This window comes from Xenopus tropicalis, chromosome 8 (assembly GCF_000004195.4).
Source record: "Xenopus tropicalis strain Nigerian chromosome 8, UCB_Xtro_10.0, whole genome shotgun sequence".
Taxonomy (NCBI): domain Eukaryota; kingdom Metazoa; phylum Chordata; class Amphibia; order Anura; family Pipidae; genus Xenopus; species Xenopus tropicalis.
Genome location: NC_030684.2, coordinates 38908816 through 38930440, shown reverse-complemented (window position 1 = coordinate 38930440; position 21625 = coordinate 38908816). Strand labels below are relative to the sequence as shown.

Sequence of the window (21625 nt, the reverse complement as noted above, 5' to 3'; positions counted from 1 at the left end):
CTTGGGGGGGGGGGGGTTACATAATAGAAGACACTAAGTTTAACCAGGAGCAGTAACCCATAGCAAACAAAAAGCTAGAATTTTCTAGGCGCCTGTTTTAAAGCCAACATCTTAGTTTGTATTGGTTTGCTTGGAAGAGTTGAATTTGATGGAGCTTGGTTTTTTTCTCAAACTATGAACATAGGCACACGGACTTGATGATATTAAATTTATCAGATATAAACATCTTCAGTTTAGGCCTACAGAATGCTTTTGACCAAGCTATAATTAAGTGGAAGGGAGCTAAAGTTGGTTCTTCATAGAACTCTGCTTTGGCATGGAGGTGGTTATTAGCCATTAGCCTTTTTCAACATAAAATCAGTTTTTAGTTTAAGTTTTTTTTTGTACTTCTGCGGCTGATGATATTTGCTTTGGCATTGATCTCAACTGATAAGTAATGATTGTGGCTCTTGAATTATTTGTATGCTAAATATTTCATGCTCTGACATTTTAGCATTCTAAAACTAAGCTTTCTAAGGACAAAAATTTAAACTCTGCAACCATTTAAATAAATTCAAGAGCTTAAAATGCTTTGCTGCACTTCCCTTTGTTAAAGATGCTAGAAGTCAAATGTACCATGTGTGCATTTGAGTGTGTGTGCTGGGGAATTAAGGTTTCCAGGTCACCATCTCATCTACACTACATTGTCTTAAATGGTAACATGAAGCACAGAAAGCTAAAGGTGTTTGGGATCACAGCATTAAAAAATTTAAGTCGGTTTGACACAAGCTACACAAAAGGTTAAGACCAAGACATTTAAAAGAAAGAAATGTTTATTCAAAAAGGAAAAGAGGCTGGCTTTTCAAGTGGCCAAGCATTTATATACACAGGAACTCAAAGCTTTTACATTGCCCTTAAAACAGGACAGACTGCTGTATATGAAAGACCAGTTTTATCAGTCACTGAACAGGACCATGTTGTATGTTGCTTTTCCTCCCTATAGTAGAGAGGGCACTAATCAGCAGTTTCCTTTTTCTTCTTTTTCTTCTTTTTGACACTTTCAGATGCCTGGAGAAAAAAAAAAAAAAAAGTAAGTAGATGGGAAAACTGGTACAGGTATGGCATCCCTTATCCAGAAACCCATTATACAGAAAGCTCTGAATTACAGAAAGGCCATCTCCCATAGACTCCATTATAAGCAAATAATTTTTAAAAAGGATTTCCTTTTTCTCTAATTAAACAGTACCTTGTACTTGATCCCAACTGAGATATAATTAATCCTTATTGGCGGCAAAACAAGCCTATTGGGTTTATTCAATATTTATACGATTTTTAGCAGACTTAAGTTACGGAGATCCAAATTACAGAAAGATCCCTTATCCAGAATGCTCAGGACCTGGGTTTTTCCGGATAACAGGTCCCATACATGTAGTAAGTTTCATGCAAAGACCATTACAAACTAAAATCTGTACCTGCTCAGTCTCTTCTGCAGGAGATTCCCTTTCTTCAGTTTTGTCTTTTTTCTTCTTCTTCTTTGTTTTTAGAACGGTCTCTCCCTCATCAGAACCTGCAGTCTCCTGCATTGACCACAAACAAACACTATAAGAACATGTTTAATCACTTAACTAAGTTTTAGCACAAATGCATTTCCCTTACCATTTCTTTGCTTTTTTCTGAGTGTGCAGCCGTTTCATTCTCTGTGTCGCCACCTTTGTCCTTCTGGTAAACAAAGTTTGAGATACTTTTAGTCCACTGAACTACAAATTTAGCTGTGTGCTGGAGCTTTATACCAAATTTTTTAAAGGTAAAGGCAGAGCTTGCCACAGAAATTCTGCCACTGTATAGGATTTTTAGGGATATATCAAAGTGAAAGGCAGATCAATCTGATATTCAATAGTGATGTCCGAGGCATAGCCAGCAACAGATCTGGCCCCAACTATACACCTTACGCTACCAACATTTAGAGGAGAACCCTACAGCAGCAAAAATCAGTTAACACCCTTGCCCCTAAAACATGGTTTAAAATGCAGTCTGATGTTTGCTGTAAGACAATTTGACACTGTTCACATATGACCCTTGCCAGCAAGGGTGGTGTGGGACATTTGTCATGATATTCCTACAGTTACATTTATAATTACTATAGGGCAATCTCAACATATTTAAAGCCTAACCATTCTAAAATGCCAAATTGTGGTTAAGTGTGTAATTGTGTATATTACAAAGCTTATCAGCTGCAGTAGTTTTGATGACCACTATAGGACTTAAGATCCACTTACTTTTTTCTTCTTCTTGCTGGATTTGACAGGAGTTGCAGCATCACTGTCTGCATTATCTACATGTTCTTCCTAAAAAAAAGTAGGGGGAAAAAAAAAAACTGATGTTAACTTCTTAGTACAGCATAAACCATAACAGTCAACTGGACTACTACAATTGAGGAAAGTGTTGCAATGGACAACATTTGAAATCCACTTTTATATTTTACACAGACAGCAGATTTACTTCGATTACAATTTGCCTACATTTAGTTCTGTTTTTGGGGTAGGTGGTATACTTTTACAAGTTACTTGCCTTGTCTTCACTTTCAAGCTTTTTCTGTAACAAAAATAAAAAGTTGAAAGGTTAAATATATGTTCCTCCCCAGAACCATCAAACTATAATAATATACATGTTGCAATTATAAGGGATTGCAGTTTAATTTTAATTAAACTAGTCTGTTCAGCCCTGCTGGCTGGATTTTCTAGACGTACAATACTTAAAATTGAGGAGAGCACTCATTAAGCAAAATGACTGCTGGAAGTAACCTTTATTATTAGACTTATAATATTCTATAATAAAGCTTACTCATAGCAGTGATTTTGCTTAATGAGTGCTCTCACCAAATCTGTGAGTAAGCTTTATTATAGACTATTACACAATGTAATGGTGAAGGACTGCTGCGAGTAACCTTTATTATAGACTGAGTGCTCTCCTCTATTCCAAGCTCTTCATTGTAAATCAGGATAGTGGTACACCTACCCGGGCATTGCAGCACTCCTTTGTTTTAACTTAAGGAGTGTGTGCTAGAACTTTGTATTTTACTGGATTTCTAGACATGTCCTTCAAATGTAAGTGATCTGCCAACCCTACTTTAGTTTTCTCCAGTAGGAAGTAGCAAATAGTCATGGATACCATTAAGGGGTTATGTGTTGAAACAAGCTAGGGCTGGCAAACCATAAACCCACGTAAGCTTTCATTGCATCGTTTCTGGACACTCACCTTTTTTTTCTTTAGTGTAGAAGGTTCTGCAGAATCGCTATCTGTTTCACTTACATGCTTCCTCTGCAAAAAAAAAAAAAAAAAAAAAAAAAAAAAGTGGCTATAGAAAGGTTGTATACACAAAAGGCAAAACATTTCAGCAACAGTGACCACAACACAAACAACTGTCCAGCTAGGATAAGGTAAACTGGCACCCTATGCAAAACTGATCTAACATATGTTTTGACAATTGTGTATAATATTCCAGGACTTCTCTGCTTTGCAAACTGTTGTGTCATGCGTTATGCATTAGAAGCCCCTCCATTTTTGGTAAATGCAGTTTCCACCTCCAGTTTGTTAAATGACCTACATATACCACAACTACAGTGCTATACCATGGGTTTGGATGCTTAGCTATAAACCAGTCTTTAAGAACTGTGGGTTCTGTGTGAGCCAAAAGATGACAGAAGCATCACCAAAGATGGTCCCAGTATCCATGGCTGTATTATCTAGCAGGATGACTCCCTCTAAGTGCCATGGATGGACAAGTAAGGGATAACTTCCTGCAACAAGAAATGTTATAAGTATTACCTTTGGAGCATCTGCTGCTTGCTGGATTTTTGGTGTAGCACTGCAAATGAAAGAAGAGTTAGAACAAAATACCCGAGCTTAATCAAAAAACGGTCAGCTCATTTCTAATACGGATTGCTGTAGCCTCAGAATATAGATTACACTTTCCTGGCTAATGGTATAAAGGAGTTTCTAAGATGAAAAAGCAAGGGAAGCCAGTGCAAAAGATAAGTAACAAGTCAAACCTGTAATCAACATATTCCTGCTTCCAACCTGAAGGTGTGCTCTCATTAGGTTTGCCATGCTTGTCTAACAAGCCTTTCTGAATCATCATCTTCTTCTGACTAGCCTGCAATGAACAAAAAAAAAAAAAACTTCAATAATGCAGCATTTTGAAAGGCAGCAGCTGGTGTGTCAAATAAATATTTAGAATAAAAAAAAAAAGCCATCAGTTATTGGGTGATAGATAGGAGTCAACATCACACATTGTGCTACTGACTTATCAAGATATCATCATGTGGCTTGCAAGAAGTACTACAGCTAAATACCAACCCCACCAGTTCTTGGCAATTAGAAGAGAATAGTCAACTTACTTTAGGACCAAGTCCCCATTTGCGTGGATAAGTATCCCTCTCCATAATGACACGTTTAATCTTTGCCACAACTCCATGATCACATGTAGATATCACTGCAGTTGTCATAAGGGCTACGGCTGAAGAGAGAAAGACAAGGTCAGCTGATTGTTTCACACTAGTAATTTGAAAGATATTTAAGGCAGTAGTGATCAGTAAGTTTTCTCTCGTCTTGCCCTTTGGCCACATCCCTTGCTCCCAACACACCTCTGCGTGAAGGTCACACTGCAGGACGCAGCATCACCAACACTAAGAGGGGAAGAGACTCACAGACAACATTAGGAGTCTGTGAGCTGCAATGGCTGGCTGCAGGCTCAGAGAATGGATAAACTGTGTCATCATTTCACAACAAGAGTTCAAGCCTCATTAACACTGCCTGATCAGATAAGCTAGTCTTCCTAGTCATGGGCAGTTATATGGAGAGAAATAGTAATCAGCCAAAGTGATATTTTGAAAGCTATACTTTGGTCACTGGGGCTGGTCAGGAATGAATAGTACTAAAGACAAGTCAAAAAAAAAAAAAAAAAAAAAATTATGGTAACACACTAAATCTAAATAGTGCATTAGGTTCAATGTGACATGTTTATATAAATAACCACTTCTTTAGAATGGCAAAAAGCCCTTCCCATTTCAGATATATCCTCATTTTAATATTTGTCAACATACACAAGCCAAACTAATTTGTGGCTCTACCAATATACAACTGCAAATCTTTGTAACCGACAATCTGAGCATAGAGTGGTTTTCAGTGTTACTGGCCCTAGTCAGTGACCACCATATAAAGTTCCAAAGACTTACCAATACAGATTGCTTCTCCTTTTGTAGTTATCACCACAATCTCTTGATTTAGTTCTATCCCATCCTCATATCTGAGCAGCCCCGGCAGCATGATTTTTGCACCGTAACAAATAGCATTGACCTTTTGAGAGAAAGCAGGTAATAAGACTTGTTCAGACCCCAGCTTTAGACTAAAGTTGCAACAGCAATTCTATATGCACAAAAAAGGTACTTACTGCACTATCCTTCATGACAAGTCTTTTGTGAGACACTAGAAGTTTCTCTAGTGGAAAGATGACTCTGCGTAAGTAACTTTCATCCTTATTGTTATCAAACTGCCACTGCGCGTCCAGAACATCATGCATTGTGACAAGGTTATCCTGTGAAACAGAGGCATTATATAGAGAAGCAATTTAGGAGTCATAGTTAGCTAGGATATTCATACTGAACTGTTGGCAACAGGATAGAGAGTCCTGTTACTCTTCATTTCCTGTAAGCTCATTAATGTTCCAAAGCTTATTACCAGTATGAGACAGACAACTCATACTGAACTCAACGCTTTTGGGTGCAGCAGGTGATGCCACCTAGAAAATTTTATCTATCGATATGGTACCTACCTTCTCTCCTAGGACACCAGAGCGAACACGACGTAGCTCCTGCATTTGACCTCCAACCCCCAGCAGCAAGCCAATGTGAACACACAGAGTCCGGATATATGTACCAGCCTCACAGCTTACCCAAAATATACCTAAAGAGCAGGAAGGGGGACAAAGGAATTAGTACCACATAAAAGGTTTGTTAGACTCTTTTATACATCAGAAGACCAACACCAACATACCCATCTAAAGCAGTAAAGCTGTTCCAATGAACATGAGCCCACCTTTCATTTGTTAAAGTGGCTTTGCTGCCTTTAAATAAAAAGATATCATCATCTGTTTATGCACAGGGCATGGTCTATTTTGTATTTAGACATCAGAGCAGTCATGTACCTTGCATTCTACATAGCCCAAGCATGTACATAAAGCTTTTGCAAGCATAAGCAATATTATAGCTCTTGACACCTTGAGCAATTCCACACCAGTATCAAAAGTATCCGTATCAGAGCAAAAATAGTGTTCATACATTCTAAAATTTCAATGGCCCACAACAGGTGCCTCAAATACAGACTGAACACAGTATATCTTCCCAGTACACCTCCAGAAGGCATTTCAACATCTCATTTTAAATTTAACAAACCATAATACACCTTATAAGCCATTACACCTTGTATTAACTGCTTAAACGCACATGAAATACCTACTTTTATAGCATTTAAAGTCTGAGGACAACCTGACCAGTAACTCACCTAGCCGACGTTCAGGGTCATATTCTATTAGTTTGCTCTCGTAGATTGTTCTTACACGCAACTGCCTCTTAACAGCAGCTATTAAAGGTGGACGCTGGAATAATGCACCAGTGAGTGTCTCCAAAGCCTGAGGACAGTAAGAATAAAAGTTGGCCGAGCATTAAACATAGGAAACTTGCATAGTGCACCTTTGCTAGGAGGCTGGTTTGTTTACTGATTTGCCACTAGCAAAAAGGAGACATAAGTTAACAGAAATCTATAGCCACCATCTTGCTTTAGATAAAGTAATGGGGAAAATTGATGTTCAAACTTGTCTTGTGCTCATGCTGCATTGATTGTGTGGCAAACATGAAATCTCATATATTGGGACATAATTTGGGAATAGGTCTGGCAGCCAATTTAAGGTAGACCATTACCTTACCCGTGAAAGTTGTAGTTCGTTCTCCAACGCATTGTGCAACCGTACAATTCCCACATACTCTTTCCCTAGAGGGGACAGAGCAAAATGGGGGCAGCCAGTTAATATGAACAGCAGAGGGCGAATGACACATGAATAGGTGTCAACGCAAAGTAAGATGCCATCTTCAGTCCCTACTAGTGACATTTTAAGAGTCACTACTTAATATCCCTTCATATTTATCTAATTTAGGTTTTTGGTCTCAAAAACTTCTATAAATGTCACCCTTAGTTTGCACTTCTAACCTGACTCTATACTGAAGCAGTTATATCAGTAAATGTGCCAATGGTTTATGTTTCAACTATACATCACATGTTCAGCCATTACCTACAGAAAAAATCAACCATAGTCCTGCTGTATTATTAAAAGCCAGGAGTATGAGTAAGTTTCTTCTAAAGTTTGCTTTCAGCAACAGTAGACCAATAAATACATCCTGCCTACTTGTTGAAATATACCAGAACTGGTAATTAAAAAATTTAAGCAATACAATTTAAAATCCTACTCCTACTAGCCAAGAGCATTTCTCAAGAGAATTTGCATGGCCCAATTTGGTTTTCTTTGGACCATCAGTCCCTGTGCATGCCGTGTACAGTACATCTTTGAAATAAGCAAGTCTCTTCATCTTAACATAAGGTGTAATTTATATCTTGTTTCAGGACGGGACTCACCTGCACTCTGTTGCGACTTTACAAGTCGTGTTGCGCGATCAATGCAGACAATCAAACAGCCTGTTACTTTCGGATCCAGGGTCCCACTGTGACCAGTTTTCTCCGATCTTAAAATACGCCTTATCCATGCTACAACCTCATGTGATGAAGGATTAGCAGGTTTATCCAAGTTAATAAACCCTGTTCTGAGAGAGAATAAATGACTGTGGAAGCAATACCTACACCTTATCCAAGCAGGTACTGAAATTATAAAGTATAAAAAAACAAACAAAAACCACACACTATTCAGGCTGATGTTTATAACCTATTAGCATATATATTATTCCATAGAGATTTGTATTAGAGAATATTTGAAGTGGTGTCCTTCTATGACACCACCTCCAGATTGCCGAAAGAAAAAGGACTACTAACTGGCTTTTTACATGCCTTACCAAGGCATGGAATTTGCTAGACAATGAGCAGTAAATAAAAATGATTCACTCTTAAACCCCAATAGCACTGTAAGCAAACAGTATGTTGATTGAAAAAACACCCTTGACTTACTTAATATATTCAGAAATCTCTCTTTTCAGTGGGTTGGAACCAGATGGAATAGGAGTGTAATGAGCTGTTCGGATGTTTAATTTATCAAAGTTCTAAGGGAAAGAACAAACATATTGATAAAGTATGGTATAAGCTTAACTCTAGCTAATGTAAATTTTATGTGCATAGCAGTAGGGGGATGTAGTATGATTGGGGTAAATATTTCTAGCACTGTAAAAGATATCACTGAAGAAACAGGGTTATTCATTAACACATTTATAAAGATCATATGCCACAAGTCTAAAAAGAAATGCAAAAACATACAACATATTGATACAGAGTGCCATGTCTCCAATTAATTTCCAATAAATATTGATAGCTTCATCCTTGCCACATACAGACCTTGAGAAGTAAAGGCCATTGAGATGTGTCTAGCTGAGCCACTTTAGATTCAGGTTTGATTAGAAAGTCTCCCTCATGTTGAATATCCTGCAAGAGGAGGAAAGGAGTTAATATGAGATTCCCGTATTATCTTAATTCATCAATGACATCATAGGAGATGCTCTATTAAGTGGACCAACCAACCTAGTACACTTTCTGCTGTTAATCCCTTGTTACATGGTACTAACACTTCAGCAAAAGGATAGTTCCATCAAGCACAGAGAAGCAATACACTATTGTCAGACCCCTGAAAAGTTTCCTTGGTTTTTATTTTGCATTACCTGGCCAAATGGAATCTTAATAATCTGCACCTTTCATACACTGTTTTGTTAAATAACTGCATTATTAAGCAATACCCATGTCCGTAACAGAGTGGCCAGTGCCTGTTGCAGCTTCCTCAATGCCTGTTGCAGCTGCCGCAAATATTTGAGACTGTGTACCAACTGCCCTTAGAGGGCAAGGAAGCCACACCTACATTTTTTTTTTTAAACACGTGTTGCCCCCTTGATGCTGTTAAAAAGGAAGGATTTTTTAAGTGTTCTCCCACTGACTGCCTCCTTGTTCTATAAATGGGTTGAAAATCTAGAAGAACAGGGCTGGCAGCCACTATGACCAGCCACATTACTTCTGGTGTGCAGGCTCTGCATTACCGATTTCTGTTCACTGGAAAACAGGACCAGAGCAGCTTCCAGTGCAAATTCTCCTCCACATTTAACCTGAGGGACACTTGCACAATGAATATGGCATGGCTGTCCCTAACCCTTCAACACTACTCTGCATTCTAATGGGAAAACTGGGCAAATGATGAAGGGGCACTTAATATAGTTGGAGGGGTAATTGAGTAATTTATAAAAGAGGCATCTGTGCATTTCATTGCCCTTTAACACTCCACACTTTTGGTCACATTTGCACCAAAGACAGCTTATTTCATTGGTTGAAACCACTAGGTTTTTTCAGACAACTCCCTTATAAAAGTAGGGGTCCACAGACCATAGGATTTGTCCAAGACCTAACTGCCAACCCACATCAGAGGCCTCCAACTCTTAGGACTTTGAAACTCGTGTAAAACTTTATTTTCCCTCAACTTTCAATCCCCAAATTAAGGTTCAGATTCAATACGTGGCATTTCTAATTGAAGGGCCCCCCTCAGATAAATGTAGCAAAACAGCCAGGATCAAAATAAAGAAGTTGCCATTAAATTGCCTCTTTCACATGGTGTTATTTCTGCGTTTTCTAAAGTTATCGCTTTCTATATTGCAATCCCGTATTTAATGGCGGCCAGTGTTGGCCATGCTTTGCAAGCCTTCCGCCTATGGGCCAGTACAGGAAATCAGAACCGACCCAGACAGACCTGCTCAGTGCGCATACAGAACCTCCCTGAATAACCATTGCACAGTATTACTATTTATTATATTAGAGGGGGGACTCACTGCCACGTCCTCTGCTCCGAGAATCTGACTGCGACGCTTTTTCGCCTTCTTTTTGGAACCTAAAAGTGAGAAAAAGCAAAATTAAAAACAAGGCAACGAAATGAAATGTGCAGCTACGGCGCTGGGCACATTCAAACTGCAAACTGCATGGAAGTCATCTGCAGAAACTGCTCACCCTCCCCGTCCGCCATGTCCTCTCTCTCTCCTGTAACACGCGGTGAGTGAGGCCGAATAGTGAGAGCACTAACCGGATATAGCACATGGGAGGAGCTACCCCTGGGGCGCCCGCCCCTTCCTGCTAGGGGCGCATCACATGGCACTGACCGACAGCCTATGGCATCTCTCTCTGTTACGTCTCTGCCACTTGTGTGGGGGAGGCCGCCTGTTAATGCGCCATGTTCAAAATGCGAAGAGCGTGTGTGCTTATTTGGTTTAGCTGGCTGTTCTTCGAATATAAAACATTCCGCAGCAGGGAATCATAGGGCAGATACACTTATAATAAATATGTGGCTGCGGGCAGTGTTTGGATGTTACAGAGGGTATTTGCGCTGATAGATAGCCCTTAGAGAGGGAACAGTGGGACAGGACAAGCAACACGTGTACAGACACACAGTCTTATTCTCTTTACCTATCAGGGATGTGAAGCCAACAACCCCGACTTGCAGCGCTGGGCTCCTCAGTTTGATTCCAGCCTGACTACTATACTATTTCATATAGCGATCTGTTAGAAACAGTAGCAGAAGCTTTATGTTTTAATATATGAAATCAACAGACCTGATCCTGTGTACTACATATATCCTGATAAAATGTAATTGGATTTGCTTCAATCTATATAGAGAGAGAGCTCAACCCCCTTATTACCTGTGAAGGTGTCAGGTACTAGTACTGAAAGACCCTGGCCAACTGGGTCACTCTTAATGCACAGAGGAATTTTAGTAGCTTACTGAGATTGTACCACAACCATTTCTCTTCTGTGTAATTAGCAGCAAACATAATGCCCCAATCTAGGTTCTGAAATCCTGCCCTTGAGTATATTTGTGGTTTTTGCAACAAACTTTAAATACCATTATGGTCACTGTTACCCAGAGGTTCAACCAACTGTTTAGGGTCATTCAAGACCACTAGATCCAGTACAGCATAATTTCTGGTTGGCTCAACAAACTTTGACATAAATCTTCATGCAACAAGTTCATAAACTTGGTCCTATTCAGGGTTGGACTGGGCAACAGGAAATTCCCAGTGGGCCTAGTAAGCCCCTGCAGCCCAGACCCGACCCTTGCCGGCGCTCCCCGGCCGACTGTTCCTCCCCTGACGCATTAAATTTATGCGCGCTCGGGGAGGACGTCGGGTGGGGGACCCTGCGGGCGGTTAGGGGACATGGCCGGCCCTGCAACCCCCAGTCCGACACTGGTCCTATTATCTGTCCCTGGCAGTATTCCACCATGCGTTTTGTGTCCTTGTAAGGAATGTTTCAAACTTAACTCATTTTCTTCAGTAAATGTATTCAAGGTTCGAATAAACATCTTTAATATGAGATTGTTTGCATAGTGTGACAACAACTGTAACAATTTTTCATGATCCAACCTAAGGTGTTTGTGGCTACTGGGAGCTCTGCAGTGTGGATGGGTTAAAAAGCTGTAATGCAGTGAATTGAGGGTTAAAGTACTGCTTCTATTTTTAAGCCACATTTGTCCTTATTTTGGAATCACTACCCTAATTTTCTGGACTTTAGTTACAATGGCACATTTGACTGATGCCCACTAATACAGTTAAAAGTGGGATGTTAGACACAACACTTACACTAATTTAGATACTAACTTACATTATTTGACAGCTTTTGTGGATGCTTGTGGAGGTATTCAGTGGTACTCTTAAACTAAGAGATCCACAATTTACCCCACCACCATGATTTAGTTTTTTTTCTAATTGATTTTAATGGTCATCCCTTTGTGGTTAATTAATTTATTTTAAAATGATTATTAAAAGTTAAGTTTTAGAATTTAGTGCACAAAACTTCTCTAACTTTAGTAAGATTCAACTTTAATAAATGTGCCCCTTAGTAACTAATCCACCAGACAAAATAAGTGTACTAAACTAATTTATCCACAAGCAGCGGTGTAACTATATTTACAGCAGATTGCAGAGTCAGCTGTGCAGTAGTCCCCCCTTCCCGGCCCCTCTCCTCACATTTAAAATAGTAGAGTGGTGGAGGAGGCATGGCACCAGTGAGCCGTGAGGGGAGGAGGGACTTTTTATTGCAGGGGGACCTAGTGCAACCAAGTTACGCTACTTTCTCACTTCACACACAAAGGAAAAAAGCAGTTTACCTCAGTCAGCCAGGTAACCTCAGAAAACACCCAGTAGTCAGTAATTGCTTCTTACTCCATCATTTCACCCAGCACTCCCAGCAATTTCTGTCATTAGCCACCTTTTGCAGCAGAGTTTACATCTTGCACCTGGCGCTTTAAAAGCTGCAAAGTATGTGCAGTGCAGCACTGATCTCTTTCATTAAGAATTCATTCAGTCATGCTGAGGTGACATGTTTTCAATTGATGTAAATACTTTCTAAAAAAGAGATTTTGAATTTGCAGCTTAACTTGCTTTAGAATTTTATTTATCCATGTCATTGTTTTGTTTTACATCCATTATTACAGTCTGCTTCCTGTGCGGTCTTCTGGACTAACTGGTCTTCAGATGTTGAAGCCCCTTCATGCTGGAATCCAGAACAACACACTGAGCGATGGGCTGTGTACTTGGAACAACAATCACGCATGGCTTTGAATTCAGGCTCACACATTTTCTCCAGGTATCTGTGCGCTATGGACACATGAAGATTTTGCAATATGAGCCCATTTGGGAAAGCTTGCACAGGATGGAGGACAGCATAGCATATAGGAAGAGAAATAACAAAACCTCCAAGAGCAGAAACTATTTGGAGGGCGGTTAGAGAGTTATTTAAAATACCACTCAAGAAATAACAAAACAAAAATAATGTGAGGGAGGATTTGGAATTTTAACGCTTTCACTGCCATCCAAATTTCACAATGCATTTCCATAGAATGCCAGGTGTTAGCATAACAAGAATCTTCAGAGGGTCCTGGTGTGTACAGCTGCTTACCCGCCGCCTTCTCTGATAGTTTGCAGGGGGTGCGCACACTTTCCTGGGAAAAGAGAGGCTATAGAGGAAGCAGACCCCATGGTCTGTCCCCCCCCCCCATCTGGTGGGTCTGCTTCCTCAATAGTTACTCCACTGGCTAGATTATATTGGAGCATTTAGGGGCCCATTCATTAAAGCATTAATTTAACTGGAAAAAATTTGGAGTAACCATGATCATTTCTGATGTTCAAAAATGTGACAAATTATTTTCCTGGTCATAAGAAAACAATGTGGTTGCAATCCGAAAGTAACAAGATTTTCGGATTGAACGATTGTAAATGGCGCAAAAACCTTTCTAGCTTTTAAACTTCAATGCATGATTTTGAAAGCCTTCCATAGGACTTAATGGCACTCAGGGCCGCAATCAGAAATCACAGGGCCCCTCACAACAAAATTTTCTGGGCCCCCTCCTCCCACGCCCTGCCCCCAATGGCCCCTCCCATCAGTACAAAGGACACACAGACATTGGTAGCCAGGGCCCCCTAAAACATTGGTAACCAGGGCCCCCCTAAAACATTGTTAGCCAGGGTCCCCCAGCATCCTCCAGTTACCCCCCTCCCCGGTCCTCCAGCTCCCCCCCCACAGCATTCTCCAGCTCTCCCCCAGAGTCCTTCCCAGCATCCTACACCTCCCACCCCCCAAGCTCCCACCAGAATCCTCCAGCTCCCCCTCAAATTCCTTCCCAGCATCCTACAGCTCCCACCCCCCCCACAAGCATCCTCCGCTCCCCCCCCAGAGTCCTTCCCAGCATCCTCTAGCTCCCACCCCCCCCAAGCATCCTCCGGCTTCCCCCAGCTCCCACCATAATCCTCCAGCTCACCCCCAGCGACTTCCTCCAGCTCCCCCCCCCAGCTACTTCCTCCGGCTCCCCTCAGCTTCCCTCATCCCAGCTACTTCCTCCGGCTCCCCTCAGCTTCCCCCATCCCAGCTACTTCCTCTGGCTCCCCTCAGCTTCCCCCATCCCAGCTACTTCCTCCGGCTCCCCTCAGCTTCCCCATCCCAGCGATTGCCTCCGGCTCCCCTCAGCTTCCCCCATCCCAGCTACTTCCTCCGGCTCCCCTGCGGCATCCTCCAGCTCCCCGTATGCGTCTTCTTCCGTATGCATCCTCTTGTTATGTGCCGGCTCCCCACTGCAGCTGAACATTTTATAAGGTTGCGCCGCGTGCGTACGTACGTACGCACGGGGCGCAACCAATCAAATTTCCCACTGACCACCAATGACAGGGCCCTAAGTTCTTTAAAAGGGGCCCGAGGTAAAAAAAAAACTGTATCATGGTCGGGCCCGGGACAACTGTCCCCCCTGTGCCCCCCTGATGGTGGCCCTGATGGCACAGTACAGATCCAACCTGGCCAAAAGAAAGTCACGATATATATATGAATATATGTAATTCTTAGTCATATTTTTTTTGCTATTTAGGCATTATTTCTTTTGGGCTGGGTACCTTGGAGGCATTTCTGGATGGCACAGGCTGCTTTCTGACATGGATCCTTAATCTGAGACATAAAACTCCTGAAAGAGAACAGCAATAAATTACATTATTTATTTTTTACACTAATTACAAGCTGTATGGGTACTATATAAATTAGTGAGAACTGCAATCTATCCATACATACATTGGATCAGTAACCTGTATTTATATAATAACATTGAGCAGCAGACTACTGTTCTCTAAGATCTGTATAGGCATTAATAGCTATAGCACCTCTGAACAAACAAGTGTCCTATATATTGAATCCTTCACCCACCTAAAGTGATCTAAATTAAGAAAGTACAGGATTTAGATATCGTCGTACGGAGGGTAAAGCGGCCCTCTATAACCAAACAGCGCCCGTTCAGCCATTGGCATCTGAAACGGAGTTTGACAGCTTGGAGATTGAATTGATTCGCCGTGCGCCATGGGACTTCCGGATTGGAGGAGGCGGGAACCGAGCGCCATTGGATTAGGGCTGTGGGAGCGGCGGGGCCAGAGTCGACGCTGCGTAGAAATGGCAGCGGCATTAAAAGCGTGCTTTGGTAGTTTGTCACATAATATTTCACATGTTTGCCATTAGTTGTTAGACATTGAAAGGTTTCGATATCTCGAAAATGTGCTGCTTTTAGCCGGACAGTGCAGATTTATGCAACAAGTCCCAGCAAGTGGCACTTAGAACTCGCCAGACTGTCACATGGCAGATACTCAGCGCTGCTCGGTTTAGTGATAACTTTCAGACTTGGGGCCTTTCTGCTCCCCTAGCCTCTCTTGTGCTGCAGTCCCCCCCACATTCCCTTTTTAATGCTCTAAACGGGGAGCCCAATGAGCAGAGCTGAGAGAAATGAGGTCTGATAGAAAGTTGAAGGGACATTTATATTATTGAAGGAGCAGGGAGAAGCCATGTAACATTTAAGGAGTATGGAAGCACCCACATGGAGAGAAAAAAATAAAAAACGAAACTAAAATAACTCACTATATCTTCAATTATAATCACACAATAGACAGAAGAACAAAACACAACTTACTCCTCTCCAAGGATAGTGAAACACTTATCTCCTGAATTTGTTCCAGGAATGGGATATACCTGTAACCCTGAGAAGATTTGAATAATCCACACGCTACTATAAACTTTACTCCAGTGCCATTCCATATTGATCTTGTTAACAAAGCCTGTAAGTCTTTCTACCTACCCTAACCTGAAAGGTGACCTGGTAAAAACCCAGGTCCAGATAGTTTTTTCCGCTCTTTACTACATAAAACTTAATTAGTCCCAGTTTGTCCCAGTTGTTTAATGTGATCAGGTCTGGAGACCTGTGCAGTTTAGTCATTGCTGGCTCACCTGGTCTTTATGCCTAAGCCCAATAATGTTCATTCATTTTGCACCAATTACAGGCCAGTCTTTATCATAAATATTAATGTTAAAGGATATGTAAAACTTTTGTTCCCTAATCCCTAAAATGATTCTAAACAGCCCCTTACTTATTTAGACCAAATGAAATAAATTTGCAATATAAACTCATTAAAAATCCTCTACCATTTTTTAATTGGAAGCCGTTGTATTTTGCATCTTGTGCTATTCCCCTGAAATGAGCTCTGGTCTTTACAGGCATTTACATAGTTTTTTTTTTTTTCAGGAGAACTTGAAATCTGCCTGAGTTTTTGTGTATTTGACTTCTGGAACAAGATTAAGAGCTCTAAATACCAAAGAAAATGAAAAATTTAGAATTTTTCATGATATAGGGATTTATACGAGAAACATATTTTATTTTATGTACAAAAGTTCAACAGATTCAGAAAGCCTCATGTCTTTGGAACCTGCCAGTACCAGATGTGTATAGTTTTATGAAGGTTTCCAGGAGCTGTGACCAGAGCTCATTTCAGGGGAATAGCACAAGATGCAAAATACAAAGGCTTCCAATTAAAAAATGGTAGAGGATTTTTAATGAGTTTATATTGCAAATCTATTTCATTTGGTCTAAATAACACACACAAAGACAGGGTCGGACTGGGGGGTGCAGGGGCCCCCGCCGCCTTCACCCTCCCCCCCAAAGACCTCCAACACCCTCCGCCCCCCTCCCCGAGCGCTCCTAAATGGTGAAACTTACCTGGGGGAGACTGGCAGATAACAGGAGCACTCTGGTGGGGATCAGATCTGGGCCGCCGGGGCCCATCGGGTTTTTTCCCAGTCCCCCGGCGGCCCAGTCCAATGCTGCACAAAGATTAGGATTCTTGACTGTATATCCCCTTTAAACAAATATTTTTCTATATCCCAAGTGAACTAGTTTAAACCCTCCAACATTCTGCTTGTATCCTTTTATTAAAATCATGAATAGAACTAACTATTTGGGAATTTAAGGGCTCTGGCACACGGGGAGATTAGTCGCCCTCGACAAATCTCCCTAGTCACGGGCGACTAATTTCCCCGAGTTGCCATGACTCGCTATCCCACCAGCGAACATGTAAGTCGCCGGCGGGATGGCACACGCGGTGGCGCGATTTCCCAAAATCGCCAAAAAAGCCTCGCGAGTCTTTTTCGGCGATTTAGGGAAATCGCGCCGCCGCGTGTGCCATCCCGCCGGCGACTTACATGTTCGCCGGTGGGATGGCGGGTCATGACAACTCCGGGAGATTAGTCGCCCGCGAACATGGAGTTTTGTCGCGGGCGACTAAGATCCCCGTGTGCCAGAGCCCTTAGAGGGGTTTTTTTTCTACTTCAAATAAACACGCAATTTAAAAAAAAACTTGAATGTTTGCTTAATTAGTAGAAAAAATCAGAATATGATTGTATTTATATTGGTTATTCAATCAATTCCAGAATCACCTCATGTATCCAGTGATTTAATCCAGATTGTTATCCTTTGAATCTCTGAAACCCATTACCATAGAATATTTATCTTTTTCAAATAAATCAAACTCATTAAATTATGATCTGGAAAGTAAAAAACCATCAACAGGGTCCAACATATCTTTCAGTAATACAACCCCCTTTTTTTAGGTGTCAAAAAGAAAGAAGAGGATTTTAGCTGATCCAAGGCTTTCAAAGTCTGACTCAATAAAAGTTTGGTATAAAGGGAGATCAAGAATTGTTGGATCCATGACATGAAAGTGGTTATTTCCAAATGGAATCTTTATAGAAATGTTTTTTGTTTTGTTTTTTTAAATACTGTGAACATTATTTTATTTACTGTGTGTTATAAATATCTCATTAGTATGGTGTTCCTGAAGTAACTGAATTTCAGGATTAGTGAATTTATTACTCTTAAAACAGTGCTGTCCAGTTTCTGTGGTGCCAAGGGCTGGAATTTTTCTGGCCTACGTGGTGGAGGGCCAATAATGGAAGCCAGTTTTTTATGTCACTCCCCTTTTTTAAACTTCACCCACACAAGACCACATTAGCGCAGCAAAAACTTGGTTAGTGCTCACTGCAAGGATATCACCCTTCATTCATATGTGAAAGAAAGATATTATATCATATTAAGATATACCCTTAAATCCATATGCCTCCCCTGTGGATAGCACAGCAACCCCTAGCAATTACACATCTTAGAGACCATATAATGACTATTTCCAAATGCCAGAATAAATCCCAGAATAAAGGAGGGCTCAAACTGGGAGGGGTCACTGAGAAAATATCACTATTCGCAGATGATACGCTGCTCTACCTAGCCAACCCTGAGATAGAACTTGTAATGGCATTATCCAAGGCTCTTCTGTCACACATCCGCAGCAAGGTACTAGACATGAAGTTGGTGGTTTTTTCACGTGTGACAGTAAGGATGTAATTTACTGTATTAAATGCCCTTGTGGGTTAGGATATGTTGGACAGACCACAAGATCTATGAAAGTAAGGCTCAATGAGCATAAATCCACTATACGCAATTACCGACCTCAATCCCCTCAGAAAACTTAAAAAGACGGGATAAGCAAGGATGGTGAGAAAAAAAGAGAGACCCTTTTAGCCAAACATTTTTTCAATTGTGGGCATCAGGTGGCACAGGTTAGGTGGCAGATTTTGGAAAGGATAATTTGTAAACAGGGGCAAGACAAAAAGAGATTATTACTACAAAGAGAATGCTATTGGATATGGCTCCTCCAAACACGTCATCCAAAAGGGTTAAACGAGGAATTTAATATGTCATGCTTTTTATAGATATGTTATATATGATATTTTGTATATATGATGATAAGGTATATTTTGCTTGTTTTTATTGCAGATAAGTAATTCTCTGACCCTACAACAGGGACAGATATTCTCTTTCGACTGCATGCTAGGGTAAGGGATTTTTTATGATATATTTTGTGACAATTTTTAACAATGTCCTTGTTTGTAACTATGTAACTATTTAATGTGAGAAGTATCGTTTTATGTTTCACTTTTCTAGGATTCTTCTACTGACACATTATTCTCTTGTGGACTTTTGACACAGTAACTTATGGATACACATTGGATCATAGTTTTCTAAGCATGCACAATTTGTTGTAACGACTATTTAAATGCTTTGTGTGTTTTATATATGGCTATATCACCTTTAATACATTCCACTTCTGCTGTAATTAGCATATAACCAATGAATTATGGTAATTTCACTAATGGGTTGGGCTTTAAAATGCTGTTCACTATACCGATTTGTATGCTTGATAAAGGGGTTATTTTGCCCCGAAACGTTGCACTACCACAATAAAAATTTGAATTAAGGGTTTATCCCGTTTGTAGCCCTGAGTGCCATTGTATTACGGACAATAGAACTTAACACAGCCCTGGAAATTATAAACAAGCACACTAACTACTCAGGTCTTAAAATAAACTGGAGCAAATCGGCAGTCTTCCCAATAGACCCACAACCACTACCCCCACCCCAACTACCCGGAGGCCTCCAATGGACTAGGGAATTTAAGTATCTGGGCATCAAAATTCAAAGAAATATTCATAAATTTGTGGAACTAAACCTACTACTACAGACAGTAGAACAGAAAGTGAAGTCCTGGACCCGCCTACCTCTATCCCTCATTGGCCGCATTAACCTCTTTAAAATGGTAATACTACCAAAATTTACATATATATTTAGACAATCTCCCACAAAAATACCAAACCGCTTTTTCACCAAAATCAGGGCGCTCCTTATACAACTATACTGGCACCCCTCCACACCAAAAATCAGCATAGCCGAACTTCAACTTCCAACCCAGGCGGGGGGTTTAGCAGCCCCAAATCTTTTTCTATATTATATAGCTGCAAAACTAACCACTGCAAACTGGTGGGCAGCACCAACCCTAGACAACCCGGCCACACGCCTTGAAGCCCAGACAGTGGGCTCATACGAAGAGCTAAAGAACCTCTTATATAGGGGCTGCTCCTACACCCCAAAAGCAACCCCACTTATGAAAGAAATAGTATGGGCTTGGAATACCGCCCTCAGCCTCTTTCCCAAACCACAAAACTACTGCTCAGAACACACACCGCTCTGGTGTAACCCCAAACTACAGCACCTCCAAACCATACCAGACCCCCAACTATGGGCTAACTTCCAAATCAAGTATATACAAGATATAGTCAAGGAAGGCAAACTTCTAGATTTCCAGACCCTAAAAAATAATTTCAACCTACCAAATAGGATGCTCTTCCGATATTTACAACTGAGACATGCAGTACACGCACAATTCCAAGGAACAATCGTACAAACTACCCCCTCCCGAATAGAAGAACAAGCACACAACTGCCCACACGCCAAGGCCCTCTCCCGCTCCTATGCTCTCTTGACACTGGCAAATGATACCCTATTAAACAAACTCTATAACAAATGGCTAATAGATATACCAGATATGAATAAAGAGCAATGGAAGGAAACCCTTGACTCAATCTTTGACTATATAGTGGCCTCAAGAGACAGGCTAATACAGTATAAATTTTTGCACAGGGCATACATCACACCCAAAGTACTAGCAAAGATATCTCCATCCCAGGTAGACAAATGCCCCCGCTGCCACCAATCTCCAGCAGACTTCATCCACATGGTCTGGTCCTGCAACAAAATAGCGAGCTTCTGGACAGAGGTGGCAGACTATATATCTGATCTAACCAGCGCCCCCATTACGGTAACACCATCCGGAACCAAATCACTGATCTAGCCCCAACAACTGCGGAAAGAGCCCTCATTTCTATTCTGTTAGCATATGCCCGTAAGTCTATCACAATGAAATGGAAAGCCCACTCAGCTCCATCCTTACAATTCTGGGTAAGCCAAGTCAATCAAGCAATGCCCACTTATAGATTGCTATATATCAGAAGAGGATCCCCAAATAAATTTGAGAAAATTTGGTCCTTGTGGCTAGACAAACACAACATAGAAAATTGACATCACCCCAATAACAGTGCAACCTAGTATCAGAAACGAAAAACGAGTGTTGATCCCCCTCCTCAACCACACAATGACCCCTCCATCCCACCATTCTGGTTTAGAAAATCTAGGAACAAGCGTTGGCAATGCATAGTTTATAGTTGTGTTAAGGTAGTAGTTAAATGTAGATGTATAAAGTACAAAAACAGTGGAACTCAGAATTACAGGGTATGTAATGTTACAGCGAGATCCATCAAATCAAAAGTAATGTCACAAAAAGTTTGATTTATGCTTTGTACCATAAGATCTCTCCTTTGATGTCCTGATTGGAAACTATGTTTGTAATCTGTTTCTAAATAAAACTCAATGGTTAAAAAAAAAAAAAACTCCCAGAATAAACCCCTGCCAGGTTCACCTACCGCAGGTAGAGTATGGCACACATGGGCAGCATAGGGCAGGCCGAGTATGGCACACATGGGCAGCATAGGGCAGGCCGAGTATGGCACACACGGGCAGCATAGGGCAGGCCGAGTATGGCACACACGGGCAGCATAGGGCAGGCCGAGTATGGCACACACATGCAGCATAGGGCAGGCAGAGTATGGC

At 41.1% G+C, this 21625-nt stretch overlaps 2 protein-coding genes, 1 long non-coding RNA gene and 1 other non-coding gene across 8 annotated transcripts; 1 reads left to right on the top strand and 3 right to left on the bottom strand.

Moving 5' to 3' along the window:
• Positions 1-794: 794 nt before the first annotated feature.
• On the bottom strand, positions 795-10341 carry dkc1 (dyskeratosis congenita 1, dyskerin). Of its 3 annotated transcripts, XM_012969181.1 has the most exons (19): positions 10231-10341; positions 10056-10114; positions 8587-8673; positions 8206-8297; positions 7663-7847; positions 6959-7023; positions 6538-6664; positions 5810-5940; positions 5429-5572; positions 5214-5334; positions 4377-4495; positions 4029-4132; positions 3805-3844; positions 3235-3297; positions 2548-2571; positions 2256-2324; positions 1636-1698; positions 1452-1556; positions 795-1047 (listed from the first exon to the last, which is right to left on the bottom strand). In XM_012969181.1, exons 1-19 carry the CDS (start codon positions 10244-10246, stop codon positions 994-996), a joined length of 1668 nt encoding a protein of 555 aa, XP_012824635.1. In that variant the 5' UTR covers positions 10247-10341; the 3' UTR covers positions 795-993. The 3 variants fall into 3 exon arrangements, with proteins under 3 accessions (XP_012824635.1, XP_012824636.1, XP_012824638.1); XM_012969182.1 differs by lacking the exon at positions 2548-2571; XM_012969184.2 differs by lacking the exons at positions 795-1047; positions 1452-1556; positions 1636-1698 and having other exon boundaries at positions 2263-2324; positions 2548-2573; positions 3236-3297.
• On the bottom strand, positions 4227-4305 carry LOC116407401. The gene has a single exon (XR_004220307.1). It is a non-coding gene; the product is annotated as a small nucleolar RNA SNORD83 (small nucleolar RNA).
• A 1891-nt stretch (positions 10342-12232) lies between the features above and the next one.
• On the top strand, positions 12233-19384 carry LOC105948185. 3 transcript variants are annotated; one of them, XR_001171589.3, is made up of 4 exons: positions 12233-12395; positions 12710-12861; positions 18899-18957; positions 19067-19384. It is a non-coding gene; the product is annotated as an uncharacterized LOC105948185 (long non-coding RNA). The 3 variants fall into 3 exon arrangements; XR_001925146.2 differs by lacking the exon at positions 12233-12395 and adding an exon at positions 12427-12589 and having other exon boundaries at positions 19067-19375; XR_001925145.2 differs by lacking the exon at positions 12233-12395 and adding an exon at positions 12427-12609 and having other exon boundaries at positions 19067-19375.
• Positions 12640-15946, bottom strand: cmc4 (C-X9-C motif containing 4). The gene is made up of 3 exons (XM_004916775.4): positions 15710-15946; positions 14655-14722; positions 12640-12872 (listed from the first exon to the last, which is right to left on the bottom strand). The coding sequence occupies exons 1-3, from the start codon at positions 15832-15834 to the stop codon at positions 12679-12681; spliced, it is 387 nt and encodes a 128-aa protein (XP_004916832.2). The 5' UTR covers positions 15835-15946; the 3' UTR covers positions 12640-12678.
• Positions 19385-21625: the final 2241 nt, after the last annotated feature.